General features: G+C 36.1%; 1 protein-coding gene across 1 annotated transcript in view; it reads left to right on the forward strand.

The window, feature by feature from the left end:
- The window catches only part of GCFC2 (GC-rich sequence DNA-binding factor 2), a 47,747-nt gene extending 22,926 nt beyond the window's left edge, over positions 1-24,821 (forward strand). Inside the window, exons 9-17 of the mRNA XM_025868312.2 lie at positions 476-588; positions 1,526-1,725; positions 3,772-3,922; positions 8,495-8,616; positions 15,018-15,094; positions 17,284-17,350; positions 19,216-19,362; positions 22,400-22,524; positions 23,215-24,821. Of these exons, the coding sequence (XP_025724097.1) occupies positions 476-588; positions 1,526-1,725; positions 3,772-3,922; positions 8,495-8,616; positions 15,018-15,094; positions 17,284-17,350; positions 19,216-19,362; positions 22,400-22,524; positions 23,215-23,332 (1,120 nt within the window). The 3' untranslated portion in view covers positions 23,333-24,821. The remainder of the gene's footprint in view (positions 1-475; positions 589-1,525; positions 1,726-3,771; positions 3,923-8,494; positions 8,617-15,017; positions 15,095-17,283; positions 17,351-19,215; positions 19,363-22,399; positions 22,525-23,214) is intronic.
- The last annotated feature ends 259 nt before the right edge of the window (positions 24,822-25,080 follow it).

Genomic DNA, 25,080 nt, shown 5'->3' on the forward strand with positions numbered 1-25,080 from the left:
ATAAACTGAAGACTTAAAGCATCATTAAGCAAGTATTTTTCACTACTTAAATACAGTTAACCCGTATGGTATAATTAACCATAACTGAACATTAATTTGTGAGAATGATGTAAAACCAAAATTTAGTTAAACAGTCCTCACCCCCAGGGTTTAAAGACACAGTGGTGTATTAGGTCAGTCAAAAGGAATGGGTAAGATGGCATTTATTGGTCCAGGAATTGCTTGTAACTACAGCCAGTCGTTATTATATTGTTACCACCTCTTTAAAGTCTGGGTAGCCCATGGGAATGTTCTGTAAGAAAAAGGGAGAGAACCACCAATTCAGATTAATCAAGCTGAAATGCCAAAAATATTAGCATAAAATTCTGTGGTGTATATTCTGGGCATTGATGAGTCCAACTTTTTGTTTTAAAGCATTTCTTTTCAGCAGGAACTGTTTGTTTTTAATTTGTTTTCGGTTTATTGCAAAACATAGATCACGAAGAAGACAAGCAAGGACACTTTCTGGGAATTGTGATCATCAGGAAGGGACATCTAGTGATGATGAACTGTCTTCAGCAGACATGACTGACTTCCAAAAAACCCAAGGTCAGTTACCAAGTTTCTAATATGTCTTAATTTGAAATATTGAAATGGTAGGAAATGCTTCACAGTGCTTGCCCCCCCTTAAATACATAAGCTATATAAAATCATTGGGAAAACTTAGGAAAAAAAGAACACATTTTTCCCCCTTTTTAGACTTTTCTTGGGGCACCTGTCTGCCTCAGTAAAGCATGTGACTCTTGATCTTGGGGTCATGAGTTTGAGCCCCCACTTTGGGATTAGAGTTTACTCAAAACAAAAACACCTTTTTCTTCCTCTGAAAAAATGGGATAAAATGGAGGAACATTGTGGGTATTCTGCATCTTTATAGTTTTTTTCCCTCAGCCTTCCTCATCTTTTGTAAAGGAACCATGGCCATTTTTATTTTGTTTCTCTACTACATACTTTGTATATCATCATTTTTAATTGAAAACTTAAATTTAGGGGTGCCTGGCTGGCTCAGTCACTAGAGCATGCAACTCTTGATCTCAGGATTGTGAGTTCGAGCCCCACATTGTTGGTAGAGGGTACTTAAAAATTTTAGTGATATGAGAAGGTAAAATATTGTATATTTGAAAGGATGTGGGCCTTACAGTCAAATAGATGGGTTTGAAGAAGGGCTGCATTCTGTGTGATCTTAGGCAGATCCATTGATCTCCCTGAATCTCATGTTGCTTGTTTGCTTGTTTTTTGTCTGTAAATAGGGTAGTGATACCTGCTGTAGTTGTGATGCTGACATAGCAGGGACTCAGTAAGTGGTGGAATTTGTTAGTGTCAATATTGCTATTAAAGTGATTTTTTTTAATAAAAGCTAATTTATATGTTAATATCGAAGGAAAGTTTTCAACTCAGTTGATTATATACATCTTTGTACATGACTTTATAGGAAACAAAGTTCACAAACTTAAAATGTATTATATACAGAGACTAATTTTGTTCACAGGTGACATTTCACAGGATCATAAGAAGATTTTTGAAGATGTACATGATGATTTTTGTGATATCCAGCATATTTTGTTGAAATTTCAACAATGGCGAGAAAAGTATTCTGATTCTTACTATGAAGCTTTCATTAGTTTGTGCATACCGAAGCTTTTAAATCCCCTAATCCGAGTTCAGTTGATTGATTGGAATCCTCTTAAGGTATTTAAGCTTAACATATAAAAGAAATAATTCTGTCATGTTCATTATTTAAATGCCCTTGGTATCAGGTTAGCTTTAAAATACATAGAGTTGGAATTGATAATTAGTGTTTTGGGGTAATAGTTTGCATTCATCTTTTTTATTTTTGGTTCCCCCTTTATTTTTAAGCCTGAATAGCACTAAGCATCTGTCAAGGAAGCACTTTTTTTTTTTTTAGCTTCTTCTATGATAAGTTTGATATTTTTAAATGATTTAAAAACGTAAAGGTAGTATTTTAAGAATTTTAGTCTGTTTGAGGAAATTCAACATAGGTACCAAGAGTTCTGAAGTTGGAGATGATATATTGGTGGTAATTTGGTTTGGAAAGCTGCATTGAGGAGGGGGAGTTGAAATGAGGATTGGAAGGGTCTCGAAGATTTAAACAGGAGACAAACTTTTTTGTAAAGGTGAATAAGGAGAAATCGTACTTCAGGAGCTAGAGACTATATAGAGATTCAGATCCTAAATTAAGAGATAGGAACTTATTTTGGTAAATAATGGGAGGAGTAGCATTATGAAAGTAATGTTTTAGGAAGCCCTAGCAGCAAGGTAACTTGGAGGGAAGGGAGATAAGAGGTGGATATAATACTGAAAGGCTACTGCTGAACCCCAAGTCCAAGGTAGTGAATTCCTCACAGAGAATGGTAGTGACAAAGGAGAGAGAAAGAAAGGGTTGATTAGAGAGAGAGAAACACCAAGAAACAGACTCATAACCATGGAGAGCAAACTGATGGTTACCAGAGGGGAGGGGGACAGGGAAATGGGTGAAACAGGCAATGAGGATTAAGCTGTGCACTTGTCCCTGATGAGCACTGGGTGATGTATGGGGTGTTGAATCACTACATTGTACACCCGAAACTAACTCAACTGTATGTTAACTATATTGGAATTAAAAGGAAGAATTCGTAAAATACTAAGAATAACACATTATCACATCGAAAGGTGACCCCGATGTTTTGATTCTGGGTTATTAGAACAGTGGTAGTTCCATTAATAGGAATGGGGACTTTCAGGAGAGAAAAAGATTTTGAAGGAAGTTTTACTGATAGTGGAATATCCATGTGGATATGTCTAGTAAGGAAACAAATGAGAAAATGAAATTGAAGGAATAGAGGAGAACCAAAGGTAAAGATTTAACAGAGTAAAGGAGACAGAACCATGTCCTTTTATCTTTCTCTGTCCTAGTCATGCATGCCTGTTGCTGTGTTAGGTTCAGGTCCAGGCAGTCTTCATAGTACAGGAACTAAGCTGATCCCTCAGAAAATTAGTAGTTGGTTGGACAGCAGCCTAGTTGTTAACCACTCAAGCTGATCTGTTCATTCATTCAACAAATAATAATTGGCCATCTGCCACTTGCCTATTAAGCTAAACCACCTGTAAAAATACATATTTGTCCCTATGAGAATTGAGAGAACCAGAAATTAATTTTGCATGAGGTAAATGAATTTTTATAAACAAATTCCATGGGGGCGCCTGGGTGGCTCAGTTGGTTAAGCGACTGCCTTTGGCTCAGGTCATGATCCTGGAGTCCCTGGATCAAGTCCCGCATCGGGCTCCCTGCTCAGCAGGGAGTCTGCTTCTCCCTCTGACCCTCCCCCCATCTCATGTGCTTTCTCTCTCATTCTCTCTGTCTCTCAAATAAATAAATAAAATCTTTAAAAAAAATAAATAAATAAATTCCATGGTTATTCTAAGCGCTATTCTTACCAATGTATATTTTGTTCCCAAAAGTAAAGTGTGGTAGGTTCTGAACGTAGTGGGCATTTTTGGAGTATTTGTCATATGAATGATGGATAGAATGTAGTTTCTTGTCATACTGTTTAGACATCATGTCTTAGTCATGTCATCCTGCCTAGTTTTGGTGGTCTAGTGCTAAATACAAGGGGTTAAAATACGGAATTGTTCTTTTTTGATTCTCCGAAAAGTTCCAGTGATTACTGAAAAATATAACTATTTTAAAATCATGTTTCAGAATGTATTGATAATTTTGATAATTTTATTTATAAGTTTGATGCCATAGGTATAAAACAGATGCCATGGTTCACATCTATAGAAGAATTTATGGCTAGCAGTATGGAAGATTCAAAGAAGGAAGATAGTGCTGACAAGAAAATCTTGTCCACTGTCATCAACAAAACACTTATTCCTCGACTTACAGGTACTACTGCTTTGTAATCTTGGTAAAATTAAATTATTCTCTGGCAGAGTCGAAGATCATTAATTTCTCTTACATTCACAGATTTTTTTTCAGAAGTTTTTGAACACAGGGAAATGTAAAATGCAGTAAAAATCAATAGATGTCATAATTGAAGGTGATTAAAAAGTGCTTCTTTGCACAAGTGATCGGCTACCAGACTGCTAGTATTGTTCAGCCTTTAACATTTGTGACATTGGTGTTGCTTCTATAACACCTAAGTCATTTGTTAGTGACATACTTTCATTCCTACTACAGTAGGATTTCTTTCCCTTGACTTCTCCCCGTTTCTTTTCATTTCTTTCTTTAAAAAACCTTACTACATCTTCCCCACATCTGCACTTATCATTGATGCTTGTTTGTGCTTCAGTCTGAAGACTTGTTTCATTTGAAATTGTACTTGATAAGGATCTGATTGACCATGTCCTTGAGAACAGATTCTGATAGCAAAGACGACAGAACTCTTCAAAAGTGAAGCAACCACCTTTGTATTACTTGTTCACCAGTTTAATTAAACTTTATTTTTCTCAGTGTATCTTGCAGTACAGTCATGGTTGTATTAGAAAGTTACTTTTACCCAGCTCTGTTAATGATAGCACAGAATATGTTTGCCTCATTTAAGTACTCTTCTAAAAACTCCAAATACATCACTTAAAATTAAACAGTCCCTCAAATAAGTAGAATTATGAGAAATTAATACTATATATTTATTCTCAGGTCTATCCTGGACCCTCTTGTTCTCTTCATGATCCCCATGGGTAATTTCATGCTCTCCTTTAGTGCCATCTATATCTGTGTTGTTCAGTGTGGTAACCAGTAGCTAAATGTGGTTATTAAAATTTTCAACTAAGTAAAATTAAAATTCAGTTGCTCAGTCACACTAATGACATTTTAAATACTTAATAGTCATATATATGTAGCTCATAGCTATCAGATAGTAGAGCTATAATGTGTTTTTTCCATCATTCAGAAAGTTACTTCGGGTAGTGCTGCTCTACATAATTTTAAATCCAAAAGAACCGGAGGAAGTCCAGATCTCTCTTATCAAAGTACCTTCCAAGTACATCCACTTGGATGTCCAACAGGCACCTCGCAGTCCACAAGTGACATCATACTTACCATCTTTGCTGCAGATCTGCTCCTCTTATATTCCTTATCGAGAAAGTGACATCTCCATCTACCCATGTATTCAAACCAGGATTTTCGAGTTGTTCACTCCATCTTTCTCACTTATATAAGCAGTTGCCACATCTGGTTTGGGTTTGTTTGGTTTCTTTTCTCTCCCATTTTCTAATCTATTTTCTATACTACAACCAAAGTAATTTGTCTAAAATGTGAGTCTGATTCTGTCATACCTCACTTTTAAAACCCTTTCATTATTCTTAACTGCCGTTGGGATGAAGCCTAAACTCTTTAACATGGCTTTCTTGGCCTTTCAGAATCACTCTCTGCTTAGTAATTCTCCAGCCCCATCTCTTGCTAAGCTCTATTCCTTCTTTTCCTCATTCCCACATTTCAGCTATATTCTTCCTAGGCCTTTGTATCTTCTATGTTCCATCCGTTTGACAAACCTCCTAGCCCCACCTCTTCCACCTGGCTAAGTCCCCTTCATCTTTCAGGACTCAGTATAGACATCACTTTTAGGAACTGGTTCATGCATACCTCTCTGGGTTCCTGTAGCACTCTGAACTCATACTTACGGTAACACCAACACACTGAATTATAATTGCTTATATAAATGTATTTGCCCTTAGATAAAGTTGTTCAAAGGCAGCTACCTACCTGATCTTATTCATTGCTGTGTCTCTTGTATTGAACACTAGGCACATAGTAGGCTCTCAGTATTAGTTGACTAAATATTTCTAAGGTTATTAAAAACCTTCTAGGGGCTCCTGGGTAGCTCAGTTTGTTAAGCGTCTGCCTTCAGCTCAGGTCATGATCCTGGGGTCCTGGAATTGAGCCCTGCATTGGGCTCCCTATTCAGCAGGGAGCCTGCTTCTCCCTCTCCCTCTGCCGCTCCCCCTGCTTGTGTTCTCTCATGCTCTCTCTTTCAAATAATAAAATCTTAAAAAAAAAAAAACCTAACCTTCTAGGTGCTTGAGAAAGCACTGTTTTTTCTTTTTTTTTTTTTAACGTATCTCATTTTTTCTATTATTTAACTTGTATTTTACAAGGGTCTACCCTGTGTCAGGCACTTTTGTTGACTCAGCATATACAGTAGTGAACAAAATAATAATCCCTTCCCTCCTGGAGCTTACATTCTGTGAAAAAGACAGATAATAAATAAAATCTGGAAAAAGTTATGAGGGCTGAGATGAAAAAGTAAGAGAAAGGGATACAGATTATCAAAGAGGAGTGCAATTTAAAATAGATTGGCCAGAAAAGGCCTTCCTGAGAAGGTCACAACTGAATAGATTCTGAAAGGAGGAAGTGGGCCATAAGAATATCAGGGGATACAGAATCCAATGCAGTGGAAACAGCAAGGCAGGAGTCAGCCTGATTTGCTTGAAAAACAGCACATAGGCCATTTTAGCTATAGTGGAGTGAGGATGGGCAGAGAACAGGAAGAGGTTAACAAGATGGTAAGAGCTCAGGCACCTGGGTGGTTCAGTCAGTTAAGCATCCTACTCTTGGTTTCAGCTCAAGATACAATATCAGGGTCATGGGATTGAGCTTTTCATTGGGCTCTGCACTCAGTGTGGAGTCTGCTTAAGATTTTCTTTCTCTCTCTCTCCAAAATAAAAATCTTAAAAAAAAAAAAAAAAGAATGACAGGGGCTACATTATATGGATCCTTATAATCATTTGTAAGGACTTCACTTTTTATTGTAAGTCAGAGAGTGAGAAGTAATTGGTCTGCCTAACATTTTAGCAGAATCACTGTGGTTACTGTGTTGAGAATGAACTGTAGGCAAACCACTTAGGAAGTCTTTGCAGTAATCCAAGCAACAGATGATACTGGCTTGGGCTAGGGTGTTAAAAGTGGAAGTGCTGAAAAGTTGAATTCTGCATACACTTTAAAGATAGCCCTAACAGAATTTTCTAATGGACTGGTTGTGTGGAGCAAGAGAGAGAGGAATCAAGAGTGACTGCTTGGGTTTGGGTCCGAGCATTTGGAAGGACAGAGTTGCCATTTCCTGAAGTGAAAGAGACTGAAAGGAGCATGGTTAGGGTAAGCGGGTGTTATCAGGAGCTCAGTTTGACAAATGTTGAGTTTGCAATGCCTGTCATCCAAGTAGAGATGTCAACTAGGTTGTTGAATATATGAGTCTAAAGGAGAGGGCCAAGTAGCAGACATAAATTTGGAATTTATCAGCACATAAATGACATTTAGAGCCACAAAACTGACCTTAAATACTAAGGGTATAAATGTAGACAGGAAAGAGAAGGTAAGTGACCTGAGTCTTGAGGTACTCCAGCATTTATGAATCAAGGAGATGACAGGCAGCCAGCAAAGGAGACCACAGAGATAGGTGGGAAACCAGGAATGCTATCCTGGATGCCAAGAAAAGAAATGTTTGTAAGGGGAATGATCAGCTGTTCCAATTGTTGCTGATAAATCAGATGGGGACTAGAATCAGCCATTAGGTTTTGCAATGTGAAGATCATCTGCAATGGTAAGAATAGTGTAGGTAGAATGGTTGGAGATAAGGCCTAATTGAAGTGAATTCAAGAGTTAATAGGAAAGAAATCAGAGATAGTTTCAACAGTTTTTTGAATTTTGTTGTAAAGTGAAGGAAAGAAATAAGGCAGTACTAGAGGGAAAGAAGGGTCAAGGGAGGGATTATTTTCAGTATAAGAGAATAATTGTTTGTAGGCTGATGGGAAAGATCCAGTAGAAGTGATGGCAATACCAAAGTTAAGAGGGTAGAATTCTGGGAACAGGATCTTCCAGTAAGCCAAAGGGGTTGAGACCTTTTGCACAAAGTGAGGAGCTTGGGTGCTTCATCCATAAGAATGGAAGACGAGTATGTGGGCATAGTTGTAGGTAGGTATGTAGATTCTGCAGTAGTTGCTTATAGAACTTTTCTTCTGTTTTCTCATCAGTTGAGGAAATATCAGCATGAGGGTGAGAGCAAGGGAAGAGAAAAGAAAAGGTAAATAGTTGTCTAGAAGAGTCAAGTCCATTAACTGAGAAAGCAAGAAGGGAGAAAAGGACAGGAAGTGATCACCTGGATGAGAGGGAGAGGGAGTGGGCCAGGGAAATCTGATTGCTGGGCGGCATGAGGGGCTCACTGGAGTTTCACCATGATAAATGTAAAGTGTATTTTTTTCCAGCCCTGTTTTAGCCATATGGTTGGAGCACAGACTCGGTGACAAGTGGATTTAACTAGGGCTGTGTTTGAGTTAGACAAGTTCAACAGAGCCCAAAAAGGACAAGGAAATTGAGGATGTGTGCAAATACATAATGGTAAAGATTGGCATGGATTTTAAATCGCACAGGATGGAAGTCTTTGCTAAAGGCCTCAGTTGTTTATACGTGAAAAGCAAAGCAATCTAGTAAATAAATTGTACACTACTGAAACTTTTGTTTCAGACTTTGTAGAATTCATTTGGGATCCCTTGTCGACCTCACAGACAACAAGTTTAATAACACACTGCAGAGTGATTCTTGAAGAACTTTCCACTTGTGCAAATGAAGTTAGTAAAGGCAAACAGGTAATAATTTCTAGAGTTAATAAACTTCTTGATTTATTTATAGGTTAATGTACTTTTGTTCTAAATCTTTGTTTCCAGAAGATGCAAAAGAAGTAATTACCAAAAAACAATTTGGGAAAAAATAGATTTACTTCTGATTTATAGAAACTAGGATTGACCATTTCTTCTTTAGAATAATAAGATGAAAGAATATATCTTTATGTTTATGAACACTCTTAACAGGGATGACAGTCATTATTAATTGTAGGAGACACATACATGTAATAAGACCCAGATTATTATTTTTATTAGTTTATTCCTCTCTGTTCAGTGGTCTGGTTTTTGTTTTCATGGTCCAGCCAGCCATTTTTCAGGTTTGTGAATATACATTGGCCCTACAGAGATGAACAGGCATAAATGCATTGTGCAAATTGGTTTCTTCTAAGAGGAAAAAATTATTTTCTTTTGGCAAAAATCTAGTAGTGTAGCTTTGCTTTAACAATGATTTTTAAAATTAGGTTAACATTCATTATATGAACTAGTTATTTGTAATCTGCCAAAGTTAAAAGCAGTAATCTCTTTAAGGATTCAAAGTTCAGTGAATATGGGGCACCTGGCTGGCTCAGTCAGTAGAGCATGTGAGTCTTGATCTTGGGGTCATGAATTCAGGCCCCACATTGGGGTATAGATTATACTTAAAATTAAAAAAAATCCTTAAAAAAAGTTCAATAGGATAGATTTTCATCTTACCATGATTTAGAATTTTTATTCAACATAAGACATAAGGAGAGACCTTTTAGAGGCTTTGGTGAGAGTTTAAATCTTACTTTTATTGTGGTACTGTTTTTTGTCATTCTGTTTGTTGATGAGAATGTCATATATTCATACAGTTAAATCAGTAAACCAATTATATGTTGACCTTTAAGGAAATTGAGAGAGATTGACGGTCTGGAGAGCTTCTGGATAAGCAAGGTGGTTGAGAAGTGAGGAGGCATGTCGCATTCATATTCCCAACACCATTAAATTTTAGCACTAGGAATTACGAAGGAGGGAAGCTGTAAGAAGTAAGAGGGAGAAGAGGGAAACCAGCATGATTCCATCTTCAAGAAGCATGTAATCTAAAAGGAAATAAGATGTAGATAAATTGTTATTTAAGGGGCGCCTGGGTGGCTCAGTCAGTTAAGCTCCAACTCTTGATCTCCGCTCAGGTCTTGACCTCAGGGTCATGAGTTCAAGACCCACGCTGGGTTCCATGCTAGGTGTGAAGCCTACATTAAAAAGGAAAAGAAATGTTATTTAAAATAGGAAGTGAGAGGTGGGGGAAGACAAGGAACACTTATTTAATTCCTGCTAAGTACTTGGTACTCTGTTAGGTTTTGTTCCAATGTCATCTTAGTTCTAGCAGCTCTATTAAAAAATGGGTGATAGCTTCATTTTACAGATGAAGAGACTGAGTCTCAGAAATTTGTTCATAGTAATACCTTGAATTAGAACTAGGATTTGAACCTTAATCTTATTTTAAAGCCTAAGCTCATGTCACTGACCACATTGCCTCCCCACCTTCCCGCACCCCCCACCACCTGAGGAGCCCAGATAAAATACTGTGAAATGTTCAAGGTGGCATTTGAGCTGAGACCTAATGGAAAGTAAAGGATTTGAACATATAGCAACTGTGATGGGGAAGAGGACATTCTTCACCTTCCTCCAACAGAATAAAGACCTATAACTTGAAAATCATTGCAGAAATTAGAGATATTTAACTTAGAAGAATATATACATGAAGATTCTATATTTGAAGAAGGAATGGGTTTATTCTGTGTTGTTACAGAGCATAGAACCAGGATTAGTAGATAAGAGCCACAAGGAAGTAGATACGGAATCTGACATTTGCTCTCTATATGGGACTATGTAATTGTAACCTAAATATGTATAGTGTTTTACTGTTTATTAGACATTTTCACATTGTCTCATTTGATCATCACAACCTTACGAAATGTATTGACTTTAATTGCATTTTCAAAGACGAAGAAGCTGGGGCCCAGAGGGCCACGTCCCTTGTAAAAGGTCACTTGCGTACTAAAGTGGTAGACCTGGCACTTCGTAATTTGTAGTAACTAAAATTTTCAAAAGTGTTACAGATTCACTCATGAAGTTTTTATACCAGTAATTTTTATTCTGGAAGCCCTCCCGCAATAAATGTGGAAATTTCAAATGGGTTCTTTGTGTAATTAGTAGGAGACTGGACTACATCAGGATTTTTCAGCTTCAACAGTCTTGACATTTGGAGCAGATAATTATTTGTTGTGTTAAGTCCTGTGCACCATGGTATGCTTAGCAGCTTCCCTGGCCTCTGACCACTAGATGCCAGTAGTGCTCCCTAGTCATGAAAACCAAAAATATCTCCAGACATAAAATATTCCCTGGGCGTGGCGCAGTCACTCCTACGTAAGAATCACTGAACTACATAGTGTTCCTGGTTACTAAGACAGTTTGCCTTGCCAGTGAGATCACTGTGTTTTTTTCAGCGATGTGTAAGAAATTGAAGAGAATGAAAAAGGTTCTAGAAGAATGGACTCAGCGTAGTTCTTGTTTTCGAAGTGAGAAGCAAATGAATCTATAAGCTAATGCGTGGTTGAGAATAGTTTTGATTCTTGTTAAGATTCTAAAATAGATTATTACAGAGATAGACTATGAACACAAAAAGAAAGTAGCAGTTACAATAATCTGTTGCTGATAGGATACAGGTGATTGCTTATTGAAGCAAATTCTCCCATATTATCTCAGTTACTTTCACTGATGACTAAGATACTGTGCAGGTAGAGTAGGTAGTGTATTTAAGTATGTTATGATTGTTCCTGTGAATTAAATGAGGAAAGATAAGCTTAGTGGTACAGTTAGGTACAAGAAACTGGTAGAGTGTAGCTACAGAATACTGGACCGAGAGGGATGTGGCTGCCTTTGCGGGGAGTCATTTAGTATTAGATACCTTCTCAGTATTTGCCATGTTCAGTATTGAACTGGATGAAGACGTAAAATGCATGCTAATAAAATTTGTCAATGGCACAAAGCTAAGAATTCTGCATAGATTTAGGGATAGTAGAATAGTCCAAAAGGATTCCAAATACTGAGAAAATGGACTAACTCTCAAAATATATGGTGTAAAAGGATTCAAACATTCAACTGCAAAAATGAAAGAAACGGCCTTGAAGCAGCATTGGTAAGCCAGAGAAGGGTATAATCAACAGTAAACCCAATATGAGTCAGTAGTGTCACTTGAGTAATAGAAAGACTATGGGGAGTTCTTTCTACTGGGTGTGTGCTATTTTGAATAAAAATGTTAATATGTGCTCTGCTCACAGGTAAGACTTCCCTGGGTATGTTGCATTTAATTCTGGGTGTAAGTGTATTAAATGGAACGTGTCTAAGATGGTGTGGGAAAGAGAAAGTATAGAAAAGTGAAATACCAGTCTTAGAATCTGAAGAATTGTCATGTGGAAGGGAGATTAGTTTTGTTCTGTATGATCTTAAGAAGTAAATTAGGACCAAGGAGTGGAAGGTATACAAAAGTTTGTTTCTCATTGTTAACTGAAATCTAATAGTTAATAACGGCCCAAAGTTATGGGCGGCCTCAGGAGATCATGATTCCCTATCACTACATGTTTTTAAGCATAAGTTGGTTGACCAGTTAGTGGAAATGTGAAAATGTTATCAAGTATTTAGATTGCTAGTTTTCAAATTTCTTCTATCTACAGAACTTTTTTCACATAAAATCTTAACACACGCCTGTACACAAACACACAAAAGCAAAGCTGCTCTGCTATAGTCAGCACCTCCCCTCACTCTCCCTTGAGGGCCTCAACATCTGCCCAAGCCACCCAGGATTATCTCCGTGGATATACAGAGCAGTGTAAAAACTACTAGCTAAAGCTTCTAAGAGTCTTTTCAATGCTATTTTAAAGAATGTATAGTGTGTGTGTATGTGAGAAAACTTTACTGTTTGGAGAACTTTTTTTTTCCCCCACACCAAATAATGTATTTGAAAACTTGAAAAAGTTAATGAGCTCAGAGTTATAAAATATATGAATTTGTTTTAAACAAATATTTGGAAATAATGTCAAACTTAGAGAAAACTCTCATGAATAAAAATAGCATACTCATAGGCCATTTACCCAGATTCACCTGTCATTAATATTTTGCCTTATTAGCTGCTGTCCCATTGTATATATACACAATTTGTTTCTCCTGAACACTTTGAGAGTAAGTTGCATATTTGCTCAGAATAAAGATAGTCTGTTACATAACCATGGGACACTTACCATTTTCAGTAAACTTCATGATACTTAGTTTACCATCCATATTCCACTTCCATCATTTGACTCAATAATGTCCTTTATAGCATTTTCTTAGAGAACTGTTTTTAAGAAACAAAAATTTAAACGATATGGAAATACTTGTCAAGGCTAGCATTCAATTACAATGATGTAATTTAATTAGAAAAAAATCAAAACATAACTGTCTGTCTAGTACAAACACAAACTCAGTAATCTCTATAAGTTCAGATACTACTTTGTGGAGATAATGCCTAGAAAAATGATCTTTATTCTTTTAAAATAATTCAAAATATTTTAGAGATGGGGTAAAAAAAAATTGAATTTTTTGTTTTTAACATTAAATAGTGGTATGTGGCCACTGGAGAAATATGTCCTCGATATTTAAGTGGAAGAAGAAACAGGACTTCAGTTAGATATACTTTTTGTGGAAAAAAAATACATTTGGTTGAATTCTACATTCATGAGTGATTTGGCCAGTATGGGCTTTTTGAGAGCTTAATTTGTGCTATGCCCATTGTCACCGACTTGAAAACTATTCTAGTGTGTTTTGTGGCATTTTTATTTTCAAATATGGATTCCTTTTTAAGAATAAGAATAATACTATAGAAATTTTGGTAATACATGAAAAATTTAAATTCCCCTTATCTTTTCATCCTCGTACAAGGACTTGATACCGTTGTAGGATATTTTTATCCAGCCTTTTACTTCAAAGTTATAATCCTATTGGATATGTACATTTGTATCCTACTTCTTTCCGTTTAACATTATCTCATTATTTAATTTTGTGTGTTACTACCGTCTTTATAAACTTTACCTTAGTGATAGTTTCTTGCAATGGATTATATAACATGATATCTTAAAAACACTCGGTGATCAAATATTTTGGTTGTTCCCAATTTTTTTTTTTTAAGATTTTATGTATTTGACAGAGAGACACAGAGAGAGAGGGAACACAAGCAGGGGGAGTGGGAGAGGGAGAAGCAGGCTTCCCACGGAGCAGGGAGCCCGATGTAGGGCTCGATCCCAGGACCCTGGGATCATGATCTAAGCCAAAGGCAGACGCTTAATGACTGAGCCACCCAGGCGCCCAGTTGTTCCCAATTTTTGATTCACAAACATTAAAATGAATGTGCCAAAGTGAATTTACTACTACATCAAAGGACATTGATAAACCAACAGAGGACCCATAGCTAAAGTGTATAAAAGACTTCTACAAATCAGTAAGAAAGAATCTGATTTTTAAAAAATACATATACAAGCAGCTTTTAATTAGGTACTTAGCAAAATGGCATATCCAAATGACAAGAATATGAGTGGATACTCAGATCCCCTGCTGGCTCAGTCGGTTAAGCATCCAACTCTTGATTTTGGCTCAGGTCATGATCTCAGGCTCCATGCTCAGCGGAGCATGGAGGAGGAGCTCAGCTCCTCTCCCTCTTCCTCTGTCCCTCCCCCCACCCACATACACGCTCGCTCTCTCTGAAATAAATTCTTTCTGAAATAAATAAATCTTAATATGAGTGGATGCTCATCATCACATTACTCAACAGGATTATCAATAAAGTATGACTGTATACCCCAGGAATTGTAAACATTAAAAAATAAAAGGATACCACATATTAGTAAAGGTGTAGGGAGGCAGGATTTCTTATACATGTCTGGTGGAAATGTAAATGGGATATCACTGCTTCAGAAAACAATTTGGCATGTGCAAAGGTGAATGTATAGACATAAACTAAATTCCAGCAATTACATTCTTGTGTGTATATCCATTAGAAATGTAGGCCTGTGTATATTAAAAGACACGTATAAGAACTTTTATACAATATTGTGTGTAATATAGCCCCCAAACTGGAAACCACCTGAAGGTCCCATCATTAGTATTCATGTGACAGAATATGCTATATAGCAATGAGAATGCACTAGCTACAGCTACATGCACCAGCATGGGTGAATAAAGTTCTCTTGTACCTAATTGATAGTTATTTTAACACCTAATTTTGTGTGTACAAATTTGTACTATACTTTTAAAATGGTAAATAGACTTCTACCTTTGGCCATCACTGATGCTTTTAAATTTTTATATAATAGGATTTACTTAAATCCGTTGTTGTGAGAATGAAGAAAGCAATAGAAGATGATGTGTTTATTCCTCTGTATCCAAAGTGGTAAGAGCTGTTGATTTCTAGATTATATGAACTAGCTAATCATGTAACACAGAATTAAGAATGTAATACAAAAAAAACTATTAAGTGTTCTCTCAAACATACATACACCTATTAAGGTGCAAATTGGATTTCAACAAAATATTTCTCACTTTTTATATGCCATGTATGATACCTAGCACACTTGGACATCAGTTTTTTTATGTTAAGAACATAGCAGGGGGCATCACAGAATGGTTAAATCCATACACTGGAGCCCAAATTTACCATTACTAGATACTTGACTTTGGGCCTTTGTGTGCATCAGTGTCTTTGTATGTAAAGTGAGGTATTAATGCCTACTTCACAGGACATTGTGAAGATGAAGAGCATGCTCAGAACAGTGCCTGGCACAGAAAGCTAGAAATGTCTGTGAATTGTGGATTTACTTTAGGAAACAAGTAGGGGTTTTTTTTGTTTTTGTTTTCCTTGCCTGAGGAGACATTTTTCTAGATGAAAAACGTTGCTACAGCTGTTGCCAAAAAAAATTACTGCCTGTGCTCTCTTCTAGGATTCTTAGGTTTCAGGTCTCACATTTAGGTCTTTAATCCAATTTGAGTTTATTTTTATCTATGGCTTGAGAAGGTGGTCCAGTTTTCTAGCACCATTTGTTGAAGAGACTGTCTTTTCCCCTTTGAATATTCTTGCCTTTTTTTTTTTGTAGAATCAATTGACCATATAAGTATGGGTTTATTTCTAGTTCTTTATTCTGTTCCATTGATCTATGTGTCTATCTATGTGCCAGTATCATACTGTTCTGACTACAGCTTTGTAGTATATTTTGAGATCTGGAATTGTGATACCTCCAGTTTTGTTCTTTCTCGTGATTGGTTTGACTATTTGGAGTTTTCTGTTGTTCCATGCAAATGTTAGTATTATTCTAGTTCTGTGAAAAATGCTGTTGGTATTTTGATAGGGATTGCATTAAATCTTTAGATTGCTTTGGGTAGTGTGGACATTTTAACAGTATTGGATCTGCCAATCCACGAGAATGGAATTAACTTTCCATGTGTTTTGTGTTGTCTTCAGTTTCTTTCATCCATGTTTTATAGTTTGCAGAGTATAGATCTTTCACCTCCTTGGTTAAGTTTATTTCTAGATATTTTATTCTTTTTAGTACAGTTATAAATGGGATTTTCTTAATTTCTCTTTTTGCTACTTCATTAGTGTATAGAAATGCAACAAATTTCTGTATATTAATTTTGTATCTTGTGACTACTGAATTCACTTATCAGTTCTAGTAGTTTTGGTGGAATCTTCAGGATTCTATATACAGTATCATGAAGCAAGTGGTATTTGATGCATATTTATACATTTGCTAAGAAGGCATCAGTTTATAGTACTGGATCATGAACTGAAGCTATCCAGTGAGTGTTCACAGGATCGAAGAGTTTTTGTGGAGAGAAAAGAAAGGAACTTCTAAGGTTTCTGGCTAATTTAAATTGTGAAGAGATATCTGCATGTAAAAATTATGCCCTGTTAAGGCTTGTTGTAGAATGTTTAAATAAGAAATCTATTCATATGGTTCAAAAGTATGAGTATTTTTTAATTTATATTTAAAATGGGGTCTTCCTCCCTCCCACTCCTGCCCTCCATCCAGTTTTTGCCCTTCCTCCTCCATATACGTACATGCATGCCATAATAATCACTGTTAGTAATTTTACCTTTCCATAATTTCCTCATGCAATTAGAATTACTTATATATGCTATAATCTTATTTCTCCCCCCCCCCATTCTATAGCAGAGGAAGTACATTTGTAACCATTGTCTTGTACCTTACTTTGACTTAGTACATCTTTGAGATCATGTCATCACCAGAGTAGTTTCCTCATTCTTTAAGCTGCATAATATGCCTTCATATAATGTAGTGTAACTAGTGAGCGTGAGTGGTAAACCATTACCAACAGTGCTGTGAATTTTATAGACCCACCATCCAGTACATGTGCAAGTATACCTCCAGAAGGCATTCTCAGAAATGGGGTTGTTGGATCAAAGTGTACATGGAATTGTAATTTTGATATCATCAGAGCACTCCATTTACATTCTGTTAATGTGTTAAGGTTTAATTTGGTTGGTTTAAAAAAAGAGTTTTTTAAACTCTGGTTCTGAAAGATTAACAGTTTGCATTTTGTCCTGTCTCGGTTTCAAACTAGGACTGTAGAAAACAAAACATCACCACATTCAAAGTTCCAAGAAAGGCAGTTCTGGTCAGGTGTAAAGGTAAGTAGAAAACTACAAAAATAAAATTTTTTTTATTTTAAATCTCGTATACTGTAGAGCAGAGATTATCAAACTTCTGTAAAGGACTAGATAGTAAATATTTTCTGCTTCGAATGTCTGTTGAACTGTTCAGCTCTCTGCCTTCATAGTGCAAAAGCAGTTATAAACAGTATGTAAACAAATGAGCATGGCTGTGCTTTGGTAAAACTTTACTTATGGACACGGAAATTTCAGTGTCCTTTCACATGTTACAAAATACCCTTTTACTTTTTTTTTTTCAATCATTTCAAAATATAAAAACCATTCTTAGTTTACTGGCTCTGCAAAACCAGGCAGCAAGCTAGATTTAACCCACAAGCCATAGTTGGCCAGTTCCTAGTCTAAAAGATAAAGGATGAAGTCATTGCTAAGTCAGTGGTAATAGGGAGGGGATGGTAAAAAGTTGGGTTCAGAAGATACTTAGGCTGGAGCACTGAAAGGATGACTAAATGATAATTGTATATGAAGACTAGGGTACTAGCCAAGTTTCTGACTTTGGTAACTTAGTGACATTCTTTGAGGGCTTTGGAGGGGATGCAGGACGGAGAGGTTTGAAGGAAAGATAAAGGTCTGTTTCAGATGGTGAATTGAAGGTATCGATGGGGGAAAATATAGAAATAGATATGAGTCTGAATTGTAGGGGACAGTTTGGAGTTGGAGATTTGGGAGTCAGCCACATGTAGGCAGTATTTGGAGCCATGGTCATGAATGACAACCTCTGAGGAGATGGGGTGAAGCATGAGAAGAAGGCTAGAACACAACCTTGGGAAACACTGACCTAAGAGGCAGGCAGAGGAAGTGAAGTCTTCAAAGAAGCATTAGAATTTATTGTGAAACCTAAGAGTGGTCACAAGAGGGTAGCATTATGGAAACTAAGCAAAAGGTTTTTAAGAGTGAAGACAAAGTATTAAATGCCACCCAAGGGAATTAGGAGAAAGACTGAAAATGTTTACTGAATTTGACAATTAGGTCTTGGGTGCCCTCAGCAAACTTAGTTTTTAATAGGGTGAATCCATATTTGTTATGTAGTTGTCAGGGAAAACACTTTCCAGGAAGAGGGAGCAACATGAATAATGACACAAAGTGTAGAAAAGCATTGCATGGCAGAGTAATAAATATAGTACTGGAAAGAAAATGGAAAACACCATAAAATTCACAGAAAGGTATGGATTTAGAGGAAGGAAAGGCAACCAGTATTTTATTAGAATATCTTATATTTTTTCATCTTCTATATCAGAGCAGTAATGGTTTCTCAGGATCACACATTAGTAATAATGGCACTGGCTTTAACAGCAGTCCTTCATGAATCCTTGGGTCCTGTGGTCTTGCACCTGATGGCCCCAGACTCCGAGAGTATGAATTGAAGAGGAAGATTATTGATCTGGAAAGGCACCAGTGAAGTTATTTGAGATGGATTTTGGGTGATAGTCCTAAAAAAAAATAGGATGAGCAAATATATGGAGGTTGGAAAGAATTAAGTATTTGTTCAGAAATGTTTTCTATTGATAGTAAAATTGATACTTCTAATGAGTTTAAAATAGTTTGACCAGGGGCGCCTGGGTGGCCCAGTCCGTAAGTGTCTGCCTTCAGCTCAGGTCATGATCACAGGGTCCTGGGATCGAGCCCTGCATCCGGCTCCCTGCTCCGCGGGAAGCCTGCTTCTGCCTCTCCCACTCCCCCTGCTTGTGCTGTGTCTCTCTCCGTCAAATAAATAAAATCTTTAAAAGATAAATAAAATAGTTTGACCAACGTTTTATGTTTGTTGGAGACTACTACAGTTTTCCTTTAGAGAAACAGCTACATACTCACTTGATACTTTATTTTAGCTCTTCCACAACATTCTTCTTTGGAATGGACTCCTCCCAGATGACACCTTGCAAGAACTAGGACTAGGGAAGCTGCTAAATCGTTACCTTATTGTAGCTCTTCTTAATGCCATACCTGGGCCAGATGTTGTTAAAAAGTGCGACCAGGTCAGTGTAATTTTATCATTTTTTAAAATTATTAAAATCTGTTTTGTGGGGCACCTGGCTGTCTTAGTCGGTAGAGCATGTGACTCTTGATCTCAAAGGTCATGACCTTGGGTGTAGAGATTACTTTAAAAAAAAGTTTAAAATCTATTTTTAACAGAATAATTAAAACTGTGGTACTCACATAATAAGTCAACTTAATAGATGAGAAACCCAAAAGCAACCAACCCCTCAGTATTTAAGAATTAGTATACTGGTTTGAATTATCACCAGCAGGGAAAAGAAATAGTTAATAAATGGTGCTGGGCCAACAGTTTAACTTTATAAAAAGAATGTTAAATCCTCAACTTTCACTATATACCAGTATAAATTTCAGATAAAGTATAAAAATGAAACTATAAAATACTATACTAAGAGGATAAATGTATCTGATGGTAAGAGTCCTTTTGAATTTAAAAGCAAGAGAAGAAATGATAAAGTAAGCAATTTGATGAAAGTATAAAACTTCAGTGAATGAAAAAACATTTAAAAGGTATCAAGATTATGTGATCATTGTTAAACCTGGAGGATAGGTTCATTGGGGTTACCATACTTACTCCTTCTGTTGGTGTGAAATTTTCTATAATGAAAAGTTTAAAGGAAAGGGAGTTGAAAACAGAAATAAAAGTTATAAGCCACACAAAGATTACTATCCACCTTTTTAAAGTTAGTAAACAATTCAGATATTCCAATTAAAAATGGACAAGACATGCAAAAGGAAATTCACCAAAAAAATATGTAAAAATTTCTAAACACGTGGAAAAGGTTAACAGTACTAATCAGAGAAATGCAAAATAATATAGTAAGGATATTATTTTACCTGTTATGCTGGCCAGTTTTTTTTTTTTCCTAATTCTTGTCATAATGAGGAAACAATGGCACATTATTTCACGGGCACCTAGAATGGGTGGTGCTGGGGTTCTGAGAAATACTCTTTGCTGGTGGAATGAGGGATAGAATTCTAGAGACTTTTGGCATGATGGCTACAAACCTTTAAAGTTCATACCCCTTGACTTAGGATAAATTCCTTGAAGTAAAATTGCTAAGTTAAAAGAGATGCACATGTAGATTTGTTTAAAAAAAATTCAGTGGAGTAAATCTGAGATCCAAGTGGCTCTATTAAGGATCCGTGAATCAGGCAGCATTCCATCTAGCAAGTAGAGACTCTCAGGAGTTGTACAAAATGGAAGGCTTTCATAAGAAAGAGGGTAAGACAAGAAAGCTATTAGCAAAGGAAAAGGATTATTTCAGGCCAGGACAAGGTCTTACTGGGGAGAGGAGAATCCAGACATTTGGGAATTGACTGTTAAAAAAGTGACATTACTGGGATGAGTTGAAACTGCAGATAAAGTCTTGGCTTTGCTGTTGTAAGGAGCAAATGACTATTTGGGGCTTGTTTCTTTATCAGTTTTAATACAAAGAATATTATTGTAGCATTATTTATAACAGAGTTGGAAACAACCTAAATATCCAAAAACATTGTCTATTCAGCAGATAAAAGCCATTTTTAAGAGTATGGAAAAATGTTTATAAATTTAAAAACATCATTAGATAGCAATTCCTAACCCGCCATGATTTTTTGGGCTATGGTCTTTATATCACATAGTTTTAAATTACATTTCCCCCCCAAAATTGAATTCATCATCCATGCTATGTATTTCAGGTTCAGTTTAGTCCCTTTTGACCATGAGTCTGCTATCAGAAGTAGAAAAGTGGCAGGACATTCTCTCCACAGCTTATGGCTAGAAAGCCATGCCAAGGAGCACCTGGGTGGCTCAGGCGGTTGAGTGGCCTACTCTTGATTTGGCTCAGGTCATGATCTCAGGGTCCTGAGATGGAGCCCTGCCTCAGGCTCCCTGCTGAGCGAGGAGCCTGCTTGGGATTCTTTCCCTTTGCTTGCCCCACCCCCATACACACACATGCTCTCTCTCAAATGAAAATAAATCTTTAAGGAAAAGAAAAACCATACCAAGACAGTGTGGCTTTAAATCCTGGGATCATTTATGGGAAAGCTAGGTAGTTCTGTGAAAATGTTATTGAGTTATGTGATACAGAGCAAGAGAAAAGCATGTACAAATAAGTATTTCTACCCTAGGCAGTCAGGGTGTCTGCATTTTTTTCTGTAACTGAAAAGGGTGATTAAGGAATAGGATAAATCTTTTTTCCTCAACTGTGTTTGAAAGAGTACATTCCAGAATTTTCATTTAACATACTTTATAATGTATAATGTGGTGTATTTTTCCCAACTTTTTACAAGTACTGATCTTGATAATAACTGTAGGATAACCTACCTATTTGTCCAAGAATTTCTTTGCATAGTATGATCTCAGGTTTTTCCTTCCTCCCATTCTCTTTCCTTTTATTCTTCTGCTATGAGGAAGTGTTTTTTTTGTTATTGTTGTTTTTTAACTTAAACATCTGTTTTTACTAAAACTTTCCCCAAAATCATATTTTACCTTTAGCATAATGGTGTTGGTGCTTTCCCCCCAAAAGAAAAATTGAATGCAACAGATTCTGTATGCTGCCATGAACATGTAAAGCAGTGTATTAAAGGATCAAAACCATAATTTTTATTCTGTGTATCTCACAATCCTCTATTCGATTCCTTAACTATAATTTGTTTATGTAGATCATATGCTAGGTCACCCAATTTCTTAGTATGAAATAATACTAAAATGTATTTTATATTTATGTTGACTGTGTTTTGTGTCTAGGCATTTCTGGTGTTTAGTTGTAAATGGCATTTGTACAGATTTAATGGCTTAGGAATACAGAGTATAGAAAGTATTACAAATACCCCTAGAGAGTAATCATAAAGAATAGTCTATTTTAAGCTCTTGGCATTAAAATACAATTTTTTTAAGAAGTATAAACTTTGACAAAGGAAAATTCTCAAAATTTATTCTACCATAACCATAAAGGATTAAATGAGATGGACTGATGTTAGCAAAAGGCCTTAGATAACTGTTATTAAAAACTGACCATGTGTTTTAATTAACAGATAGCAGCATATTTACCAGAAAAATGGTTCCAAAACTCTGCCATGAGAACATCTGTTCCCCAGCTAGAAAACTTCATCCAGTTTTTGTTGCAGTCTGCACATAAATTATCTAGAAGTGAATTCAGGTAATTTTGCGTATTTGTATCTCCATAAACGCACAATTCAAGGATTCTGTTTTACACTCAGCAATTTTTAGAAAGATTTGTACTTTTATTCTATTTTAAAAGTCTGTGGAGACTACCACTCTAGAGTTAGCAGTCTTTGGAATCACTATTTTATACTCACACCTCATGCCTAATAGTTCATATTTTTAAATGTAAATCTCTTCCAAAATAAGCATTTTAAAATCTCAGCAGTTGTTAAGTACAGGTCTGCAGCCTGCTCTTTACCCAGCAATAACTAGAATCTGTTTTGGATGTTTCATTAACAGCACTAAGTGTTTAGGGGCTTAACACCACTAAATGTACAGTAATGTTCTGGTAAACCACTTCCCCAAAAGTTTAAAAAAATTTTTAAAAGTACAGCTTTGTAGCATTCCTGTGGGTAAATATTCCCACAGAGGCTCCCGCCGTAATAGTCCTTACAAGCTGATAGCCCCACACTGTAACTCAGTTTTCTGACGATAGATTTAACTGCTTTTTACAGTCATTCGCATTAAAATTTGCCAGCATACATCCCCTAATAACCTATATTTGAACACTGTATGGAAAAGATAACTGAATATTTTATGCTATTTTAGATATGGGCTTAAAATTTTTGTTTCAGATTAACAACTAATGATTCACTAGGCTCTCGAACTTTTTTTTGTTTTTCAGGGATGAAGTCAAAGAAATAATTCCTATTCTGGTGAAAATAAAAGCTTTGAATCAAGCAGAATCCTTCATAGAAGAGTATCACCTAGACCATCTGAAATCAGTAATTAAAGAAGTTTGAAGAAACTATAGGAAAGTACTAACACGAGATTTTAATATAGTGACACTTGCCTCCTTTGCTTGGGGGGGGGTGGAGCAGGACTCCATCCCTCCATTCCCGTCTTACCTTCTGGTATCATGAAGGCTGCCCCCCTGTGGTGGTTGCAGGAATTAAGCACACGGGAGCACTAAGAGTTTAGTTTACTCCCTTTGATTCTTTTCACGTTTCCAATTGGAGAGAGAAATTGGAGAAATCTTGCTGTTTGGGCTTTGGTGAATCTTCTGAACTACACCATAAAAATATCTTTTAGTTCTTTTCATTTTAACTATTTACAAATAAGTTAAAATGGAAATCTTAATTGGAATGAATTATTTGCTAAGTATTAACTGGCAGATTGTCCTTCAGAAATCTGTACCAGTGACACCCGGGTGGCTCAGTCAGTTAAGTATCTGCCTTCAGCTCAGGTCATGATCCCAGGGTCCTGGGATCAAGCCCCGCATTGAGCTCCCCACTCAGCGGGGAGCCTGCTTCTCCCTCTGCAGGCTGCTCCCCCTCTTCATGCTGACAGAATCTTTCAAAAAGAATAAATCTGCACCAATATATTGTGCCAACACAAGTGTATCAAAGGCCAGCATAGGTATTACCATTTTTTTTAACTCAATACAAATTTAGATGTAAAAAAAAATCTTATTTTAATTATTCATTTTGGCTATTGGAGAGTAAGTACTTTTTTTTTTGGCTATTTGTAATTTTTTTTAAATAATCCATTCATCTTAGGGATTTGTCAGAACTTTATATTTTAAAGATATTGATGTTTCACCTGTCCTATGTTATAGTTTCTTCATTGCCATTTTTATTTTAATTTTGTGTATGATGTTTTTAGTGTGCTAAGGCAGTACTTGTTAGGTACTTAACTACTTTTGTTAGGGTTTTTGTCATTGGGGGTAGGCTTAGACAGGAAACAGGTATTTTAAATACTCAGAACATGTGATAAATTTCCTGGTAAAATTTGTGTAATTGAAAAGAAGTTGAAAAAAATTAGTAAACGCTCATTTTGAGAAATCTTTTTTTAAATCTATTTGTTAAATAACAAGAGCAACCCTGAATATGTATTTTGTAAATTATTGCCTCAAAGATAATCAGGAAAAATTTGATTTGAACATGTGGCTTCTGCCATTATCATCTCTAGTTTTCAAGCTGTGTATATTTTAACAAGTTGATGTGTTATTTCTACTGCAGTGAAGACTTGGGATTCACTAGTAGGAACAATTTAAATTTTCTTTTATACATAATATATAGGAATAGAATCTCTTCTAGAAAATTCAGACTGTTACTGAGAGACATTTAGCATTCCTTCACAGTTGCTGTCCCAGACGTAACTGTTTTCATTTTAATGTTATCCTTTCAGACCTTTTCTCTACTTACAGAAACATATGTGTGTGTGTTAACATAAATGACAGATTTATTGCATATGAAATTTCTAATTTTTATTAAAATGTGTATTTGGAAATTTCCCTAAGACTTCTGCATTTTTAATTAAAGATGTATTGGATGTGTTCCCTACATTTTTAATTTGGGCAGGGAGATTTCTTTTTTCATAGAATGGAAAATTTTAGAACCTGCTTTTAAAACTACAAATTGAATTAAACTCCCAATAGTTTAAGTACATTTCATTACACTAGGCTTCATTATACTTGGAGGTTGAACCTCGAGATTTTTATCCATCATATACTCTGATTGAGGATATTCAAAAACATGTGAGAGGAGGA

The sequence above is a fragment of the Callorhinus ursinus genome, unplaced genomic scaffold (genome assembly GCF_003265705.2).
Source record: "Callorhinus ursinus isolate GAN/ISIS: 27379988/994484 unplaced genomic scaffold, GSC_fseal_2.0 scaffold10, whole genome shotgun sequence".
NCBI lineage: Eukaryota > Metazoa > Chordata > Mammalia > Carnivora > Otariidae > Callorhinus > Callorhinus ursinus.